At 45.0% G+C, this 20,019-nt stretch overlaps 1 protein-coding gene across 3 annotated transcripts in view; it reads left to right on the top strand.

The window, feature by feature from the left end:
* The window catches only part of pex5lb (peroxisomal biogenesis factor 5-like b), a 32,893-nt gene extending 13,814 nt beyond the window's left edge, over positions 1–19,079 (top strand). For 2 of the 3 annotated variants that reach the window (XM_071491489.1, XM_071491488.1), the window contains 12 exons: positions 1,848–1,962; positions 3,915–4,181; positions 4,396–4,516; positions 4,782–4,869; positions 5,358–5,456; positions 9,449–9,568; positions 11,934–12,077; positions 12,896–12,966; positions 13,188–13,400; positions 13,933–14,098; positions 15,340–15,497; positions 15,887–19,079. In XM_071491489.1, the coding sequence (XP_071347590.1) occupies positions 1,848–1,962; positions 3,915–4,181; positions 4,396–4,516; positions 4,782–4,869; positions 5,358–5,456; positions 9,449–9,568; positions 11,934–12,077; positions 12,896–12,966; positions 13,188–13,400; positions 13,933–14,098; positions 15,340–15,497; positions 15,887–16,085 (1,761 nt within the window). In that variant the 3' untranslated portion in view covers positions 16,086–19,079. The remainder of the gene's footprint in view (positions 1–1,847; positions 1,963–3,914; positions 4,182–4,395; positions 4,517–4,781; positions 4,870–5,357; positions 5,457–9,448; positions 9,569–11,933; positions 12,078–12,895; positions 12,967–13,187; positions 13,401–13,932; positions 14,099–15,339; positions 15,498–15,886) is intronic. The other variant, XM_071491487.1, reaches the window with a different exon arrangement.
* Positions 19,080–20,019: the final 940 nt, after the last annotated feature.

The following is a 20,019-nucleotide window of genomic DNA, read 5'->3' as shown; positions in this document are numbered from 1 at the left end:
CCACTGACTGAACTGAGGAACCGACTCCACTCACCTTTTTTGTTTTTCCATTGGTCAAACGTTGTGGACAGAACCTGGTACCTGGTGGTTTCCAGCGAGCTGACGTGTAAACACTGCAGACTGCTGATTGGTCAGAGAGAATCATCACTACTGTGACATCACTGTGTGAGACGGGACGTTATGAACAAACAGCCAATCACCTGTAGCTGTTACATCTCTGTTAGTCATCGCTCTGCAGTTTCAGTACGAGCAGGAGCAGAGCTTCTGTTTGGTTCCTGGTGCTGAAGTCGTGGAGGCGTCTGTCTGCAGCGGGAGAGAAGAACCTGGGACCATGTGGTGGAAGAAGCCTTAGTCAGATGACAGAACCAGTCAGACCATGTTCAGCTCTCAGTCAGAGTCCGGTCCGTCTTCATCACCTCTGGGACACTTTCACGCTAGTGATGTCAGACATGTGATCTGCCCCCGACACACAGAAGCTTGTACCTGTACCTCACAAACGTGGTGATGAAACTCTCCTCTGAAACACTTCCTGTCCCCTGACGGCTCAGGTGACCCAGATCTGGACCACTCTTGTATGTGGTCCTAGATCTGATTCCTATCCAACTTTATGTGGTGGTTTTTGTGCGTCGCCGGAGGACATCAGGTCTTCAGGTCGTCGTCACGGTCTGAGGGACTCTGAGGGACTTTGGCAGAAGGGTTCACTTCCACTCAAAGATGAACTGATTAGATATTGGGATGAAAGGTCAAAGGTCATGAATTCACACACTTAATGACACAGTTTAACACAAATGTCTAAAATTAAGTGATGACATTTTATATCCCAAAGGTCAAAGGTCAACTTCACTGTGACATCATAATGTTCTGTAAAAACACCTCTGGTCTTGATTCAGCACTGAGACTACGACCATGTTTGAGGTGAGGTCGAGAACCTTCAGACGGACTGTGTGAAGGAGGTTTCAGAACCCGGTAGACGACCTGAGCTCTCAGTCTGTATGAGTCCTCCAGGCTGTTTCCAGATCAGCTGCAGCAGCTCTCAGGAGTTAAACATTTAAAGGTGAACTCTGCAGCAGCTGGATTCGTTTCACTCACTCGTTTCATGTTTGTGATTCATTTGGAAACATTTCATTTGATCTGGACCAGTTATCACATGATCATTTTATCATGTGACGTGTGCTGGTTCCACTCTCTGCAGGCTTCTTCGTTTTGTCAGCAGTTTGCTCTGTAAGTAGCAGAAAGGGACGACAGACAGCGCCTATAGGAAGCTTTAGTGACTGAACTGTCTAAATAACAACAACTCAATGAGACCAAGATCATGTCTGTTTATCAACAACAAATCCAGCCTGATTGGCCAGAACACAGAACTCCATTCAGAATCCTCCTGTTTTTAAGTTTCCTTCAGTATCACAGTGGTCCAGTTAGTTTAGTTTAGTTATTGAATTATCTGCCTCAATCATCCTTCAGCCAATCAAATGTCAACATCACAACTTCCCTGAGGCCGAGGCCACACCTCCACGTCGTTTGACCAACAAACTCAGATATTTATTTTCTCATGATGCCTGACAAAGAGAGGCTGATACCACAGAGTGTTTGACTAATGAAGAAAAGAAATAATCAGAACAGTTAATTACTTTTCTGTAGATTGATGAATCAATGAATTGATCAGTTGTTTCAGTATTGGCATGAGGTTGGTCTTAGTTGATGGTGCTGAGGCTCAGCCCTCATTAGACCAGGATGAAGACTTTTCTCAGACTCTGCACACGAACAGTCAATGAAGCTGTTGTTATCTCCACCCTGGTCCTGACCCTGGATCTGTCAGTCATGGTCTCTGCTCTGTTCTTGGTCTCCAGCTGGTTGGGGAGCAGCAGGAGAGTCGACCCCTGCTGAGTCCCTCCATCGATGACTTCCTGTCGGAGAGCCGCGGCAATGCCCCCTCCGCCCGACCCCTCACCTCCAACACAGCAGGTAGTCTTCAGCTAATTATCACCTCCTCACCCTCCTCTGCCTCCCCTCCCCCACCCACCCTTCAGCTCCATCTGCTCCTCTCTCAGGTGGTGTAATGTTGATCGACCGTCTCTCAGACAGACGGGAGGGTTTCTGAGACCAGAGGGCGGATTATTTTGAGTCTTTGATGATGTCACATGACCTCCCTCTGATCAGCTGGACTGAACCAGGTTTACAGGTGTTTGTCCTGGAATATGAAGCAGGTGATGAGGTGAATAACTGGGACTGGCTGGCGGACTCTGTGCACCACTTGGATCCAGTGCCTAGTCCCCAGGTGATGAACCCTGTTGACCTTTCCTCTACTGCCGCCACAAATCTGACATTTATGGTTTGTGGTGACAGATCATACCAGCTGGTGCAGAACAGATCTCTGTAACACGTGGTTCACACATTCATGTCCCCTCAGGATGAACTGTAGTAACCCTGCTGGTCCTCTGATCCTTCCTCTAGTGCCACCATCAGATCACATGTTACTGCCTTCCCATCAGCCTCAGCTGGATAATGCTGCATGCTAACAAGAACATGATAAGCATTATAGCTGCTAAAGCATTTAGCTCAAAATGCTGTTAACATCTCCACTTCTGGACCTTTGAATCTGTCGTCTCAATCTTCAGTTTTCTTCCACACAAATCAATTTATCAGGGAAATATTCTGAAGCTCTAATTGGTTAGGAGATAACCCCGCCCCCCGCTCATACACACGGATATAACCCCGCCCCTCATCTCATACACACGGATGAATTTTAATCTCATGATTAAAATTCAGGCCCCCCCCCCCCCCTTCCTTCGTCTGTTTTGTAATGTAACTTCCTGTGTCCTCCTCTCACCTCCTGTCTCTGTTTCTCTGTTTCCTCCTCTAACTTCCTGTCCTTGGCTGTCCTCCTTCCTGCTCTGTGCCCATCTGTCACCTCTGACTCAGCAGGTAAACCAGCCATTAATTAACACCTCTGACCTCCTCTGTCCTCCTGTCTGCTCCGTCCTCCTCCTCACACTCATTAGAGACTTCAACACACAAACAATCTGATTGTTTCTCTGTGTTCATCCAAAAAAACAGTAAGTGAGACTGAACGAGTCGATGCAGCTGAAATCTGATCTGTTCAGGTGCAGAGTGAAAATCAAACTGTGGGATCGTGTGTCAGAGTTTGATGAGGACGTTTAAAGGTCACAGTGGACGACTCAGCTCAGACTGACTCACATTAATACGACTCAGGTGAACTTGTGGTCAAATGTGCTGATGACAGAGCTGCAGCTTCCTTCACTGGACCAAACATCGGTCACACAGCAGTGAATGGCTCCGCTGGAAACAGCAGTTAAATCTGAGCCGGTCTGCTGCAGCAGTTTGTGGTCAAACTGTCTCACAGGTGGCGCCTCACCTGTGTCTCAGTGTGTTACAGACGTGTTTCTGTGAAACCCTTCCTGTTTGTTTCAGTCCTGAGGAAACGCTCAGTGCCTCAGTACGAAGCAGTTCATTTAACCCGCGATGACGTGATGATGTCATTCAGATTTAATGAGGTCATTTCATCCACATCTGAAATCTTCGTCTCTCTAATTCTTTCTTCATCTGTACAGAGAAGTTACAGAGTGATGACTCTTCTCTTGCAGACAATCTTTGTCAGCAGTGAGAGCTCATGAACCAACAAACTGAGGTTTCACATGAATTAACATTAATTATCTACAGCTGATACAGTCTGCTGACCTGGAGGAGGCCACAGGTGATCTCACCTCACTGCTTCCTACAGGAAGAACAATCAGGTTCAGTCAGGTCTGTTCTTCTGACTGGGAACTGGATCCAACATGGAACCAGCCCTCAGACCCAGAATCAGGTTCAGGTTCAGGTTCTCTGAGACAAACCTGCTGGACTTGAGGTGGACTAGTTGTTATCAGATCCTAACTCTCCGTCCTCCTGTCCTGCAGTTCTGTCCACAGCTCTGGACCTGGTGGACCTCAGCGAGCCGGGGGGCAGCAGCGGGGGCAGCAGCGGGGGGAGTAATGGTGGCAGCAGTGGCAGCAGCAGTGCCGGTGGTGGTAATAAGGACCGGAGGAGGAGCCCTCTGAGGAGGAAGGGCAGCTCGAGGAGTCCTCGACGCCGAGGGAGGCCTGAGGAGACCGAGCTGATCCAGGTGGAGGTGGAGCACCTGCCTGCCAGTCCCAGAACCCCTGAGAGGATCTCCCTGGACTCAGGTAACAGAGTCCAGATCAGCTGCTTGTTGTCGCTCATTTTGTTAAAAGCTCTGAACTCAGTCAGCTGTGAGTAAAAAGCCGCCAGACTTTAATCTGAGCTTTTACTGTGATGAGTTCCACTTCCTGTTCACCGCTGTGTCAGGGTGTTCAGGTGAAGTGCAGCGTGTTATCACTGATCTGAAGCTTCATGTTGTTGACGTTGTCATGGTTACAGTCAGTCTGTCATCTCCTCTGGACAAATGGGACGAGGTGAACCTGGACGTGGAGGACGGAGGACGCAGGAGGAGACACGAGAAGAGATGCACCTCCCACCACTCGTCCAGTGAACTGCTGTGGTAAAAACTACTTTTCCTTCTGCTTCACTGAACTCCAACACCTGAGCAGGTAACTGAACCTCTGGGCCCAACGGCGGCTGTTAGCATGCTAACTTCTGTTCAGTCCTGTCAAACATCACTCATGAGGCTTTAAGCGATAAAGACCAGGAACGTTCCTGAGTCTGGCTGTCGTTCTCCTCAGGGTTCTTGTGATGGAGAACCCAGCAGCACAGAGCAGGTCGAGTTCTGCCTCAGATCAACCTCTAAGAACAGGTTTGTGTTTCAGGTCTGCAGAGTTTAAAACTGATCCACTGACCAAGAACTCCTTCGACATCCACAGCTTCGATGACCTGGACTTCATCTCCTCAACGCAGGTCAGCTGCTGCCTCTCACTGTGGTACTTCATACTGTACTGCAGCACCACTGCTGATGTGTTACCATGGTAACCACTTGTTGCCATGGTCTGAATAGTTGGGATGATGCTGGTGTCTGGGGTCCATCGTTCAAACTGTGGTTCGTCTCGTAGATAAAAATATAAAACTGAAATAAAAACATTGAACATGATGATGTAATCAACACCAGAGGACAGTGTGTAGTTCAGGGAACCTGGGACAATGGAGAGCTGCCTGAGCTGGAGCTCGGTTCACATGTTTTAATGTCTCTTTAAATACAACTTTGACTTTGCTGACAAGTTTTTTGGTGTCTTTTGGTTTGTCTTCACTGCCAGACTGACAGCTGCTGGCTGACCTTTCTGTGTGTGCGTGTGTGTGTGTCTGTGTGTGTGTGTCTCTGTGTCTGTGTCTGTGTGTGTGTGTGTGTGTGTGTCTCTGTGTCTGTGTGTGTGTCTGTGTGCATGTTTCAGGACTGTGGGGCGTCCAGACAGCGCAGACGGACTCGTTCCCTGTTGGCCAGAAATGAGTCTCTGGAGGACGAGTATGTCAGAGCGAAGGCTGCTGTTGAGGTACACACACACACACACACACACACACACACACACACACACACACACACACACCTTTTTCAAAGGAGTTTTAAATCAAAAGCAACTGGACTTGGTTACTTATCTAGGAAGACGTTTCACCTCTCATCCAAGAGGCTTCATCAGTTCTTTCTCACACCTGACCAGGCTGGGACTGGTCCAACAGTCCTAGACAAATAACCAAGTCCAGTTGCTTTCGATTCAAAACTCCTTTGAGATACTATGACCTGGACAAATGAGAATATTCACAGGCTTACACACACACACACACACAAACACACACACACACACACACACACACACATACACACACACACACACACACACACACACACACACAAACACACACACACACACACACACACACACACTGACAGAATGTCCTCACTTTCCAGTTCTTGTTTCCAAAGACGTCCTCACTTCCTGAACATGTCTTTACAAAATGTCCTTGTTTCCATGACAACCAGCCTTTAACTCCACTTTCGTTATGTCACATGATTTTATCATCATCATCATCATCGTCTTTATCTTCATCATCATCTTCATCTTCATCGTCTTTATCATCTTTATCTTTATCTTTATCTTTATCATCATCATCATCATCATCATCTTCATCGTCGTCATCATCGTCATCATCTTATTCATCATCATCATCATCATCTTCTTCATCTTCATCATCATCATCACCTTCATCTTCATCTTCATCTTCATCTTCATCTTCATCTTCATCTTCATCTTCATCACCATCATCATCATCCTGTTGTTTGACTCTCAGAACTCAGTTTACAGCCTGATGAATCAGACCGTCAGACCACATGTGTAAGTTCAGTCTGGATCAGTCTGGTTTAGGTCTGGTTCAGGTTTGGTTCAGTCCATTTTAGTCAGGTTTGGTTCGGTCCAGTTCAGGTTTGGTTCAGTCTGGTTCAGGTTTGGTTCGGTCTGGTTCAATCTGGTTCGGTCCGGTTCAGGTTTGGTCCAGTCCGGTTCAGTCCATTTTAGTCCGGTTCAGGTTAGGTCTGGTCTTGTTCAGTCTGGTTCAGTCTGGTTAAGTTCTGGTTTGGTCCGGTTCAGGTTTGGTTCTGTCTTGTTCAGGTTTGGTTCAGTCCGGTTCAGGTTAGGTCTGGTCTTGTTCAGTCTGGTTCAGTTCTGGTTTGGTCCGGTTCAGTCCGGTTCAGGTTTGGTTCATATGACGGTCTGGTGGAGTGGAGGTGAACAAACAGCTCAGTGATTAAAGTGCAGGTTTTTGATTTGAGACACTCGTGTTGATGAGTTTGTGCCGCTCTGCTCTTCAATCCTCTGTGAACCAATCACAGCGTCTCCTCTGATTAAAGCTCTTCCTCTTCACAGCCTCTGGATTTAGCTGCAGGTGTTTTAATCCACAGAGCGACGCACACGGAGGTCAGACCTCGTCTGTCTGAAGCAGGAGTTGATCACGGTGCAGTTTTCTGTGTTTTCCTTCATTTTTATTGTTCTTTTGGTTTCACACTGTTGGTCGAACAAAATCAGACATTTGAAGTCGTCGCCCTCGACTCTGATGGTTCATAACAGAACCGTCACAGCAGTCTGCTGTCTCTGTCAGGAGGTGGAGCAGGTCATCCACTTATCAGAAGGTCGGTGGTTCGATCCCCGGCTCCTCCGGTCCACGTGTTGAAGTGCCTCTGATGGCTGTCCCATCAGCGTATGAGTGTGTGTGAATGTGTGAATGTTGGAAGCACTCCACTGTAGATGTAAGTGCTGTATGTCTGTGTGTGTGAATGGGTGAATGTGGCTCATGTTGTAAAGTGCTCTGAGTCGTCAATAAGACTAGAAAAGCGCTATATAAGCAGTCCATTTTACCATTATATTTTTATATGCTAGTTCATGATCAAAAGTGCTGCCTTTATATTTTCAAAACAAAGAAAAGTCATGTGATCATGAGCCAGAGCTAAAACAAGTTTTATCTTTGATCCAGATTCAGTTCAATTCAGTTTTATTTGTAAAAAACAGGCTTGTTACAGGGGGAGACCAGGAACAGCTGTATAGACTGTTGTCTGTTGATCATAACAGTAATAATAAGAGTAATACCCAGAGGTAATGGTGTCATCAACAACAACAACAACAACAATAATAATATCAATAACAATCATAATAATGGGTGTCCTGGCAGATCGGGATCTTGCTGCTCCAGAATCTGAGATACCTGCAGAATGAGAGCAGACAGAGAGAAAGACCCCAATGCATCATGGGAGTGGATAACAGTTTGAAGCCTGATCTTTTTTAAAAAATTTAAATTTAATATACATAACAAAGACAAGACAAAAATAACAAGGGAGGGGAGGTGAGGGTGTGATCAGGGACACTGGTCTGAGATACTGGAGGTCTGAAGGTCCAGGATCTGACAACATCATCCCTGAAACCAACAGGTTTCTCAGGGTGTGCAGAGCAAACTGAAGTGCTGTTAACATTTCAGTTCATTACCAGCTGTCAAGCAGCTGCAACATCAGAATCCATATCATTTCAACAAAAACTAAAATCTCTAGAATGTGTGATTATGTGATATGTTCAGCAGGGATCTGATTAAAATCCAAGGTCCTTCAAGTTCATTGTCCAGTGTTTGTAAGGATGAAGCCTGATTAAGGTAGAGAGGAGTCTGACCCTGGACCCAGACTGGGAGCTGGTTCCGCAGCAGAGGAGCCCGACAGCTGAAGGCTCTGCCCCCATAGGAACCACAGTAGACCTGTGATTAGAGAGCAGAGTGTTCTGCGAGGATCACAGGGACCTATCAGCTCTTTAAGATACGCTGGTGTCTGACCTTGAATGTCTCTCTAGGTGAGGAGGAGGATTTTAAATAAACTCATGACCCTCTTCCTCAGAGGGGCCACAAACCAAACTACAGGTGTGAAACAGACTCAAGTATAAAGCTCCTAAGACCCTCTACAGACCAGAGCAGAGGAGCAGCCGTGATGCACGCAGCAGTTTTCTGGGTCAAAAAAGAAAAAGTCTCTTTGACAACACATGAAGACTGAGTGGAAACCAGATGTGGCCTCCAGATGTTCACAACTGACTGATCATCACCTTTAAGCACAGAGCTGAGCCTCCCACCTGTACCTGTGGTCACAGGTACACAGGACGTGATGTGGACGTGATGTAAAGGTTGGTCTCAGCTCCGTCAGTCTTCCCTGAGTCTGCATGACACTTCAAACTCCGACAAACTGACGACAGCAGCTCTTCATTGTGTAACTAAAGGTCAGAGCTGCACATCCCTGCACCGATCAGCTTCCTGCAGCACCGATCAGCTTCCTGCAGCACCGATCAGCGTCCTGCAGCACCGATCAGCTTCCTGCAGCACCGATCAGCTTCCTGCAGCACCGATCAGCTTCCTGCAGCACCGATCAGCTTCCTGCAGCACCGATCAGCTTCCTGCAGCACCGATCAGCTTCCTGAAGCACCGATCAGCTTCCTGCAGCACCGATCAGCTTCCTGCAGCACCAATCAGCTTTTCTTCAGTACTCTTCCATATGTTGATGCTCCGACTGCCTGAAGCTGATTGGCTCTCGGCTCTGACGGCCTCTGTGGACGCCAGGAAGAAATGAGACTGAGCTGAACATGATCACAGAGGTGAAATAGAGGTGAAGAGGACTGAGAGCCCCCCCCCCCCCCCCGATCCAGTATTTATGTGATCCTACATTATACAGCTGCACTCAGCTCAGAGGACACACACTTTAAAAACCAAAACCACTGACAGTCTGACGTGGACTCACTCCCTGCAGCATCAGGACCTCGTGTTCAGTGTCGGTCTGTGACATGACAACACAACAACAGGCCAACAACACAACAACAACAACACAACAACAACACAACAGCAACAGGCCAACAACACAACAACAACAGGCCTTTAATGTGCTGCTTATAATCTGTCTCCTACCTGCTGAGGTATGTGTGTGTGAATGTGTGTGTGTGTGTGTGTGTGTGTTTGTTTGTTGGTTGTGTTGCAGTCGGACACAGAGTTCTGGGATAAGATGCAGGCGGAATGGGAGGAACTCGCTCGCAGAAACTGGCTGGAGGAGTCTGAGGGTCAGCGGCCGATCCCACCCACTGTCTCACCTGTGGAGAAGGTGAGTGAGTTCAAAACCTGGTCCCACAAACCCTGATTTCTTCTGAACACATGTATCCCAGAATGCATTTAACATTTCTATTCATTCATTCAGCTTTTGTCCAAAGCGACTTAGAACCTCAGTGCTTGGTTCATCTTTCACCTGACACAAGAGACGCATTCGTCTCCAGCACATGATGAACCTCCTTCTGGTCAGTTGACCCAGACTGGTGGCAGTTATTAATAATGGCAGATTATTACTGAGATGGATGTTTGTCAGCAGTAATCTCTAGTTTTAATCCTCAGGCCTGAGATCAGCTCAGAGCGCCTCCATTCTGACTACCAAGCGTCAATAATCCTGCAGTAATCCCTCCTCCGCTCAGGTGTTACATCACCATGGTGACGGAGATGAAGCCGCTCTGATGTCGACACGTTATCAAACATCTGTTCACACATGTAGAACAGATCAACACCACACGCTCCTCACAGTCTCCTTCTCCTGGTTTTGCATGGAGAGATTTAAGGAAACTAGTTTTGGATTATTGTTGAAACCAAATCAACACAATCATCAGTTTGTGATTAAACACCAGAAATCAAATGATGTCAGTCTCAAAAATAACATGAAAATAAAATCAAGCATCCGTCTTACTCACCATGCTCCACTTGTCACTAATTCAATGAAATCACTACTTTGCTGTTTTTTTTTTATCATTGTTAATAAAATGTCAATAAAATGCAACACTTCCTGGAGATGTTTCACATTAAAAGCACCATAAACAGCAAGGATGACATGCTTTGAGCTGCTGAAAGGCTTTTAATTTGAACCATCTGTGCAGGAAACAAGATTTATTGACAGCAACTTACATTGTTAGAAAAACCAGGAAAGTAGAAGCAAGTGGTGTGAATGAGTGAATACAAGCAGAGAGCAGTGAATGTGACTCTGCTGCTGTAAACAAACTTTGTATGTGTTGTAGAAATTCTACTTGAGAGATTGAGAAATAAAGACTTTAGAAAAAGAATTTATTTCTTGCAAGAAACAAACAGTCATTCGAGTGTCAGCAGTCTGCAGAGTCAAAGACAAGGGACGTCAACTGTGCTTAATTTATATAATCTCTGTGGGTGTTTCAAGTGCAGGTGGAATACGAAGAGCGTTTCCTCTTCCCAAGGGGAGTCAGCAGCTGCTGGATCGAACTGTTCTCAAAGTAACACAATCATCAGAAACAGTTTCTCCATACCAGTATCAAAAGAGCACAAATAATTCCTCATCAGAAGACAGAATTACAGAGCGCGAGGGTCAACTGAGGATAGCATCTCAAAGGTTTTCCATTACAGCACGATAACCCAACATTCATTCATTTATCAACATATAACTGATCAGAATCCTGTTGATATTGTGAATTATTATTGGTAAACCCAGAGCTGACCTTTGACCTGATGTTATGATAAACCAGGGGTTCATTCATGTTAGAGGCTGAAACGGTTTTAAGTTCATTAACACAATGTCAAATTAAAATCAAACATCAGCCTCAGACTCCAGGTTTGAGCTCCTTGATTATTGATAAATGATTGGTTTATTTTGTGTTTGTGATGGATGTGTTTGTGCCTGTTCATCACCTCCTCTGCTGTAGAGAACAGACAGAGAAACATAACAGACAGACGGACCTGAAGCAGAATCAATGTGTCTGCTGAGGGTTGGGTTCAGTCGAGTGTTTCTTTTCATCACTTTATTGATCAGTTTAACAGAAACACAGTGATCAACATGACTGTAAACTGGAGACTCTGACAGGCACAGGAGATACATGTACAATCATATTCTTACTGACTGTTGAAAGGATGAAATAAATAAATGGGAGGTGGACGATGCAGGAAAGTTTTTAAACTCACAGCTGGATATGAAACTCTGGTTCTGTCTGTTTTTAAAGTGACAGATTCCAGTATTGATTTGATTTGATTGTTAAAGCTGAACTCTTGGGTCCAGGATCATACAGACATCTCTGACCTGGGTTCTGATTTTCAGACACAGTGAGATTCTTCTAGTGACCGTTGTTTTTCAGCTTTGTTTCGCTGATTAAATTCAGATGCATGGAGTCATTGATTTGACGTGTTGATAGAAGATTAAGGTGCAGCTGTTATAATATGTTAATAATATTGTAAGTTATTGCCAAAAATGCCAGAATGTGATACTTCAGTTCTTTAGCTGTGAGGATTTGCTGCTTTTTCTTTTTGGGTTTTGACTTCTGGTCCAACAAATCAAGACATTGTAGTGATGTCTTTAAATTCAGGCTCTTTGTCGTGGGCAGTTTTCATTGAGCCCTGGGGAACTCCACAGATGTACAGCCCGGCCTGACGTCTGCAGGCAGTAAAGAGCTGCTGTTTGTTTTGTGTAGGGTTACTACTTCAACACCAACAACCCGTACAGAGACTGGCCCAACGCCTTCGCTGAGGGTCAGGAGAAAGCTCGGGAAGGAGACCTGAACGCTGCCGTCCTGCTGCTGGAGGCGGCCATCTTACAGGATCCGCAGGACTCTGAGGTGACAAACACTGGACCTGATACTGTTTCATGTTGTTACCAACACATAGATTTAAACAGGACACCAAGGTTCAACAGAGTCTTTATTCAAACTACAGAGCAGAAACTTCTTCACAACAAAATGTTTGAAAGCAGCTCTTACATCAACACGACACATTTACTCTGTTGTTCTCTGTGGAACACGCATCTACAGAGACTGAACGTGAGAGTGTTTCAAATGGTTTGTCAGCCAGCGACACCTGAAGGTGATGCGATGAAACGACCGACGTTAGGAACTGGTTTGTGAGACTGATGGACCACGTGAGAACAACCACCCCTCCAGCTGATCTACACAGAACATCACTGAACTTTCTCGTTTTGATTGATTTGCTGCTCGGTTATGTCATTTTTCCTGATTCTGAAGAGTAGTCCAGACATTTACGCTCATTAGCATATTAAACTGAGGGTGGAGGGTGGGTGGAGTGTGCGACCAGCTTCATGTTGGTTGGGATGTACACAGAAAATGTGTGTGGTGTCCTGCTTACACAGCTTCCAGCGACACGAGGCTCCTGGAGAAGCTCAGGACCAAATCATTTTTCATTTTTCAGAGTTTTCTGAGAACACAGCTGGTTTGTGGCTGGCTTCAGTACGTCCTTCTGGTCCGTGATGATTTCTTCAGTCGTCCTGTACAGGGTGTTACAGTAAGAGGAGAGCTCTCCTCCTGCAGTCACTCCTCCTTGATATTTGGTGATTTAAATGGCTGTAAAAAAGGGACTAAGACAGCAGTCATGTGGTACAGAGGTTTTTATGTAGCACCAACTCTTCTTTGTGTGTTTTCAGGCCTGGCAGGTTCTGGGAATGACTCAGGCTGAGAACGAGAACGAGCAGGCCGCCATCGTGTCCTTGCAGAGGTGAGAGCACACTTCATACGTACTATATGTTTTAAAGTTACTTTGTTGGGCATCTCTGCCTCTATATGGCGAGCAGGCGAGCCACCGCAGACACTGGACGTTTTATGATGATAATATATTATTTAACTTACAATCAGGAAAGGAGTGTGTAATTTGTGAATGTGAGACAGCAGTTAGGACTGATCCAGATGAATGACGTGAAGCTGTCTCACCTGCTTCAGGTGTCTGGAGCTCCGCCCCAACAACCTGCCGGCTCTCATGGCGCTCGCTGTCAGCTTCACCAACACCGGCATGCAGCGGGAGGCCTGTGATGCCCTGCGCCGTTGGATCAGCCACAACCCCCGATACAAACACCTGGTTCTAGACCATAGGGGCCCCCTGCAGGGCTCCCCGGCCACACCACGCAGGGGCCCCCACAACTCCACACCGGCCAGGTATGAACACCTGGGCAACATTAGACTGGTTGAGACTGAACAATCCTGTAGGTTAATGGTGTGGGCTTCACTTTGGTCTGAATACTATATTACCCAAGATCCTCAGTGGTTGTTGCTATGGAGATAACTCCATCCAATACTGTTACATGAGAGTTGTGTCTTTCAGAAGATTTGATACAATTTTCTGAATTTATCCAGTAAGTTCAGATTAACACCAGGTTCTGATTGGATGGTCCTGACAGCAGTGCTTTCTGGGAGTTGTAGTTGACTTCTGTGCTAAAGCTGTACTGGACTGTGCTTGTTTGTTCTGATAATTCAAACCAGAGTTCAACAACTTCACAAGATGAAAACACAACGTCCAGAAGGAGCAGTCCAACGTTCAATATGTAAAACCCTGTGTGTGTGTGTGTGTGTGTGTGTGTGTGTGTGTGTGTGTGTGTGTGTGTGTGTGTGTGTGTGTGTGTGTGTGTGTGTGTGTGTGTGTGTGTGTGTGTGTGTGTGTGTGTGTGTGTGTGTGTGTGTGTGTGTGTAGGTCTGAGCTGCAGGACGTGTTGCTTCTCTTTCAGGATGCAGCTCTGTTGAATCTGGACTGTGTGGATCCAGACCTGCAGACTGGACTGGGAGTCCTCTTCAACCTCAGCTCAGACTTCAACAAAGCTGTGGAGGCTTTTACTGCAGCGCTGTCCGTCAGACCACAGGTAACACACACACACACACACACACAGGTCACTAAGTGACTACTGGTTTGAATTAAAGTCTTTATTTGCTTCGTATGACTTTGTGCATCTATTTGTATTCACATTCACATTTCACTCTCTCCATATGAACTACAGTGTTAGATATTATCTATATCCATCAGTTGCAGACTTCAGGTGAGGTTCATGTTTGCTTTTCAGGTGCTTCAGAATAATCAGGTTTTATCCGTCATGACCAGAGTAGGAAGACCAAGAAAGAAATCAGCTGTTACTGAAATGAAAACCTTTACATTCAGTGTTTCATACAGATATTTGTCGCTGACATTAGCATGTGAAGTGTGACCTATTGTAATATGACTTAGTATAGTATGACTTAATGTTACCACCCAGCTTCATTTGGAAAAAGACAATAACATCAAAACCAGGTGATCACATGGGTCATATTATTTATTTTAAACAAGCTTTGAAAATTGGTATAATAGGTAAATAAGGCAAACTAAAAGGGGAAACATGGCAAATGGATTGTTTTAAATAAAGAACCAGGTGAAGGAAGAGCACCTGCTGGAGTCAGAATGGCTGTGAAAGCTGGGACGTAAGGTGAATGTGGACAGGCTGTACAGGAAGGGCCAGAGCTAATTCTGCATCTTGAGGCGGCTGAGAGTCGTCAGCACAAGTGCTCACTCTATCAGTCTGTGGTGTCAAGTGCCATCTTTTATGCTGCTGTGTGCTGCAGCAGAAATATCCTGAACCAGAACATCAGAAAGGCCGGCTCAGTCCTGGAGCAGGACTTGGACACAGCGGAGATGATGGCAGAGAGGTGGATGTTGGTAAAAGTGTCAGCGATCATGAAAAACTCTCGCTCACTCTCCAGAACCCTGCAGGGCCTGAGGAATACACCAAGCAGCATGTGGCCCTGCCCCCCCGCAGGAAGGAACACGACTGCAGATTATTTCTCCCTACAGACGTCAGACTGTACAACTCCGACGTCATCCACTCGCCCTCTGTAGCATCACCTGCACTGGGCACTTTTCATTCTGCATGGGCCGTGCTGTCTTATTTCATGATTATTGTATTATTTTATTTTACTGTATATTCTTACTTCTAGGGTCCGTTTGTCTTGAAAATAAGATGCCGGAACTCTTTAATTAAATCCTGTTGGGATTATTAAAGTCTCATCTTGTCTTTGAGTTGCCAAACAGTGACTTGCTATAGAATGACTTGTATACTCTGTTTCCTCTCATCAGGACTACCTGCTGTGGAACCGTCTGGGAGCAACGCTGGCGAATGGAAACCGCAGTGAGGAGGCGGTGGAGGCGTACACCAGAGCTCTGGAGCTGCAGCCGGGATTCATCCGCTCCAGATACAACCTGGGAATAAGCTGCATCAACCTGGGAGCTCACAGGTAACACGGTAGACTTAACTGGAAGATGTGAGTGTGCTCACTTTGGCTGAAAGTAAGTATTCAAATCCAACTGATGTAAACGTCAGACGATTTTAATTGGCCCGATATTGGCCTGTCACAGAACATAACAGAAAAATATGCTTTTAATCATTTAGAAACTGTGTCACACACACGTTTACACTGCATTTGTATTTATTAATAGATGAGTTCTACATTAACACTGAACACTGAAAATGTAAGGACAAAACAAAGGCTAAAACAGCAGAGTACAGAACCGTCTCTGTCCAGAGATCAGAGCTCACTCACTGCATTTTTTAACAAATTCACTTAGACCTCACAGTAGATGTTTATGGTCTCACCTGGTCCTGGTGCTGGTCCCGATCCTGCAGGGAGGCGGTCAGCAACTTCCTGACAGCTCTGAACCAGCAGAGGCGGAGTCAGCGCTGCAGCCACCAGCAGATGTCGGCCAACATCTGGGCCGCCCTGCGTATCGCCGTCTCCATGATGGACCGACCGGAGCTGTTCCAGGCCGCCAACATCGGTGACCTGGACCTGCTGATGAGGGCCTTCGACGTGGGTGACGTCTGACGGAGGACGGGGTCCCCTGGTCAGACTGACCGGTGTCAGATGCAGAAATTTGAGTGTTGTCTCCCAGAAACAGAGCACCACAGGTGGAGACAGTTTGGTTTGAAACCAAAGACACAACGGCTGCAGATCGCAGGAAAATCCTTTGCAATATAACAGCACAACCCTTTAGCTTCCTGTAAGAGCACTGTTTATACGTGTGTAGTCTCAGCGCTGAGGATGAGGGCGGCGGGGCAGCGTTCGTTCAGGACGTCTGCAGCTCCTTCAAAAAAACAAAAAAACTTTTAAATTCACTTTTAAAATCAGTCCTTAAAAGCCATTAAACTGTTAAACTTGAGTTTAAAAAGCTTTCACTTAAACAGGAACTTAACAGCACTTGTAACCACACCCACCAGTGACGTCACTGTGTACCAACACACCCTGGAGTACACTCTCACATCACCGCATCAATTAAGTTTCTCTTTAAACGTCCTGTAAATTATCTCATTGATAGTTTTATTTATTTGTTAATTGTCATTTATTTGATCAGATTTTAGAATTAATCTGAAAGTTAACTATGAATAACTGTTCCTCTGTTTTCTGTGCTGATTCGCTGTTAAAACAAACTGAACTTCCTCCACATTGAACTGTTTGTCTTGATGAAAGAGGTTTATGTGACATAACAGAGTCATGTCACACACAACAACACGTTTCCAAAGTGGGTAAAAAAAGGGTCTAATCCTCCTCTTTCCTGGCAGGCTTTTAATGTGAAACATCTGCAGGAAGTGACAGTAGCTTTAAGGTGACAAAGGAAATCAGCAAGGAAGAGTTAACAGAAGAATAAATGTGATGTTAAATGAAACAGTCACAGACTGAGGAATTGAAGTAAGCATGGGGCACATTATCATACAGGTGACTACACCTGCCTCTTCAGTCAGATCATCACATCGTTAAACACATTTGTCTTCACTGGATATGTGAAGTTTTGTTTACCTGTAAAACTGATGAACCTCTAATAACCTGACACTCGCCTGTGCAGTCTGACCTGCAGACAGAAAACAAGGAGGCTGGACTCTCTGGACTTTAAAAAAGAGTTTAACCTCAGAGACTCATGCAGCTCCCATCACTGTATAAATGATCAGTTAAAGCTCGTGACTGTTCAGCTTATTATTATTTACACCTGACAGGTGTCAGAAATGACCCGAGCTGATTTCATTTACACAAGATTATTAAAAACGATTCTCCTCATTGAGACCAGAATTATTATCATATACAAATGTACAAACGCTTTAAATGATGAGCGTTCACACCTGACGTCCTGCTACACCTGCAGGAAATGAGCCACACACAGCTGTGTCACATCAACTCCAGACATTAAAGGAGAAATGTCTGTAAAACATTTTGTCAAAGAAGCTTCAGCTAATAAAACAAATATAAAACATAAACCTCACCAACACAAACAGCTGCTGTAGAGGACAGAAACCTCTGCAGGGTCACACCATCACCTGCAGGTGGAGCCGGTGCTACAACCGCCGCCGCTGCTGCTCCTTCCTTTACCTGCAGGAGGCGACACGCCATCACTGCTGCTGCTACATCTGCTGCTCTGGGATTGGTTGATTCAGATCACCATCTTTATTCTTCTGTAAAAGTTTTGTTGATTTCTGTGCTGTCAGTCAGTGTTTTGTTTTATTTTGACAGTCTGTTGTTTTGTTCTGATGGTCTGTATTTTATTTTGACACTGTGGCTTTATTATCATTCTCTGTGTTTTATTCTGACGGTCTGTTTCCTTGCCTCCGTCCTGTCATGATCTCAGGTGAATCTCTGCAGCAGATTTTCAAACAAAGATAAAATATGTTTATACAGCATCAAATATTAAAATAACCTCAATATGAAAACTATCAATAAATACACAATCATCTGAGATCAATAGGTGTACTGATCAGTTAATCATCTTCAGTTTGGTTCTGAGGGCGAAGGTTCGTTTAAAAACAAGCACATTTAATTTAATGACTTCAAATCAAGAAAACAAACTGAAGTTCTGTTGGAAACAAACTGACACACACACACACACACACACACACACACACACACACACAGGCATTGATCAGGTTTCAGTTGGTCTCTGTGACTTATTTTCTTGATTAACTCCAGATTTGTCTTTTTGAATGAATTAATCTGAGTTCAAACTAATCTTCAGTGAAGTTCTGTCACTGATGAAACTGAAGAACTTGAGTTATTTTAATCACTTATTGTTGACTGATCTTCTGTGTTCAGCTCGTTTGACAGTTTTGTGTATTTGCTGTTTTTGTGCTGTTGTCATGGTCACAGAGCTACTTCCTGTTTCCTGTTTCACAGAAGAAGCTTCAGTGTTTTTTACAGAGGATTCACTAAAGTTAAAGATCTGAAGAGACAGAGCTGAGAGCAGCTCAAAGACTGTGAAGATTTGTCAGATACAAAAACTTTATTTATCTGAGATCTTTGATTTTATTATCAGTTATTGATTGGATCTTTGAATTGTAAAGTTTCTTTAAAAAGTTCTTTGGTCAAAGTAACGAATATTAATGAAGATCTATCTACAGATGTTGCTCTTCATTCTGTCTGTTGATTAATTCAGAAACACTGGACTTGAACCTCATCATATTTAATAACTGGTGTCTAACAGACTAATGATCAGGTCTCAGTGTTCATGAACCTGTTCACAGCTGGAATAATATCAAATATGTGGAACTCACACTGAACATGAATAAAGACGTAACCTGGTTAACTTATCTGTTACGAACCAGTTATTACATGTTTAGGATAAATAAATAAAGGGTTTGCTGATTTCTTCTTCTCATATAAAACTGATGATCAATCAGATGATCAATGTTTGAAGATACTGACTGTGAATCTTCCCTCTGCAGCTTCTTCTTCTTCACGTCTTTTACTCCCTGTCACTGATGTTCCTCATGTAAACGACTGTACAGACAATAATCACATGTAAACTGATATTTTAGAAATTAAACGACTGATACTGAAGCTGAGAAACTCGTCAATTCATTTGGGATCAATGTGATCGCTTCATAGATGAATGAGGTCAGAGCTGCTGGTGTTTGAGGGCAAGTTTCACCAGGAGGTTTCAGTCTGAAGCAGAGACCAGGAGCTGGTCTCAGATCAGGTCCAGAGTCCTGCTCAGGGTTTAGGTCATGAAGTGTTTGTCCTGGTTTCAGCTGCAGGTGTCACTCACCTTAAAGAGACAAAGAGGTTTCAGTGTCTGAAGGAGCTCAGACAGAGACCAGTCCTTCTCAGTCTACCTGTCCCACCTGTCCCACCGGTCTGTCGGAGCTGCAGGTCTCAGCAGGTGCAGCACTGACCTCTGGTGAAGCAGGAGACGCTGCAGCAGCAACAGGATCTGTGTTCTGTGGTTTTACATCCGTGTTGATCCTGAACAGATTTCTACGGAAGCCCAGAGGGAGAAGTGAGTTTTTGTTGGTCAGGATTTGTTGTGTCTGTTTTTGTATCTCAACAAGTCTAAACAGGACTAACAGGATCTGTTTTTTTCCAGGTAATGGAACAAAGGTACATTCACTGACTGGGGCAGTGGTGCACTTCAGCCTCTTGTGGCTGAAATTAGTATTACAGGAACAAACACCTGCCTAAATAAATATAAAATTTCACTTCCATAGAACTGAACATTTTTGTGCACACACATTTTGCACAAAAATATTCAACAACATTTTGTCGTAGTAATTCGTATGAAGTGTGTGTATCATCATTTAATTTGATGAAATACACATCAGCTCTGTCCCAACGAAGCAGCCACATAAACACACTCACAACCTCTCTCTCTCTTTTCTCCTCTCTCCTCCCCCCACCCCCCCTTTTTTATCTCCTCCTAAACCCAACCGGTCGAGGCAGACCCCCCCCCCCCACCCTGAGCCCAGTCCTAGTGAACAGTACCTGGGTACTGTTCACTAGG

The sequence above is a fragment of the Trachinotus anak genome, unplaced genomic scaffold (genome assembly GCF_046630095.1).
Source record: "Trachinotus anak isolate AG129_WGS33_773 ecotype Australia unplaced genomic scaffold, CSIRO_AGI_Tana_v1 ptg000012l, whole genome shotgun sequence".
NCBI classification, from domain to species: domain Eukaryota; kingdom Metazoa; phylum Chordata; class Actinopteri; order Carangiformes; family Carangidae; genus Trachinotus; species Trachinotus anak.
The sequence above is the reverse complement of the archived record's forward strand: the minus strand, read 5'-3'. Positions and strand labels throughout refer to the sequence as shown.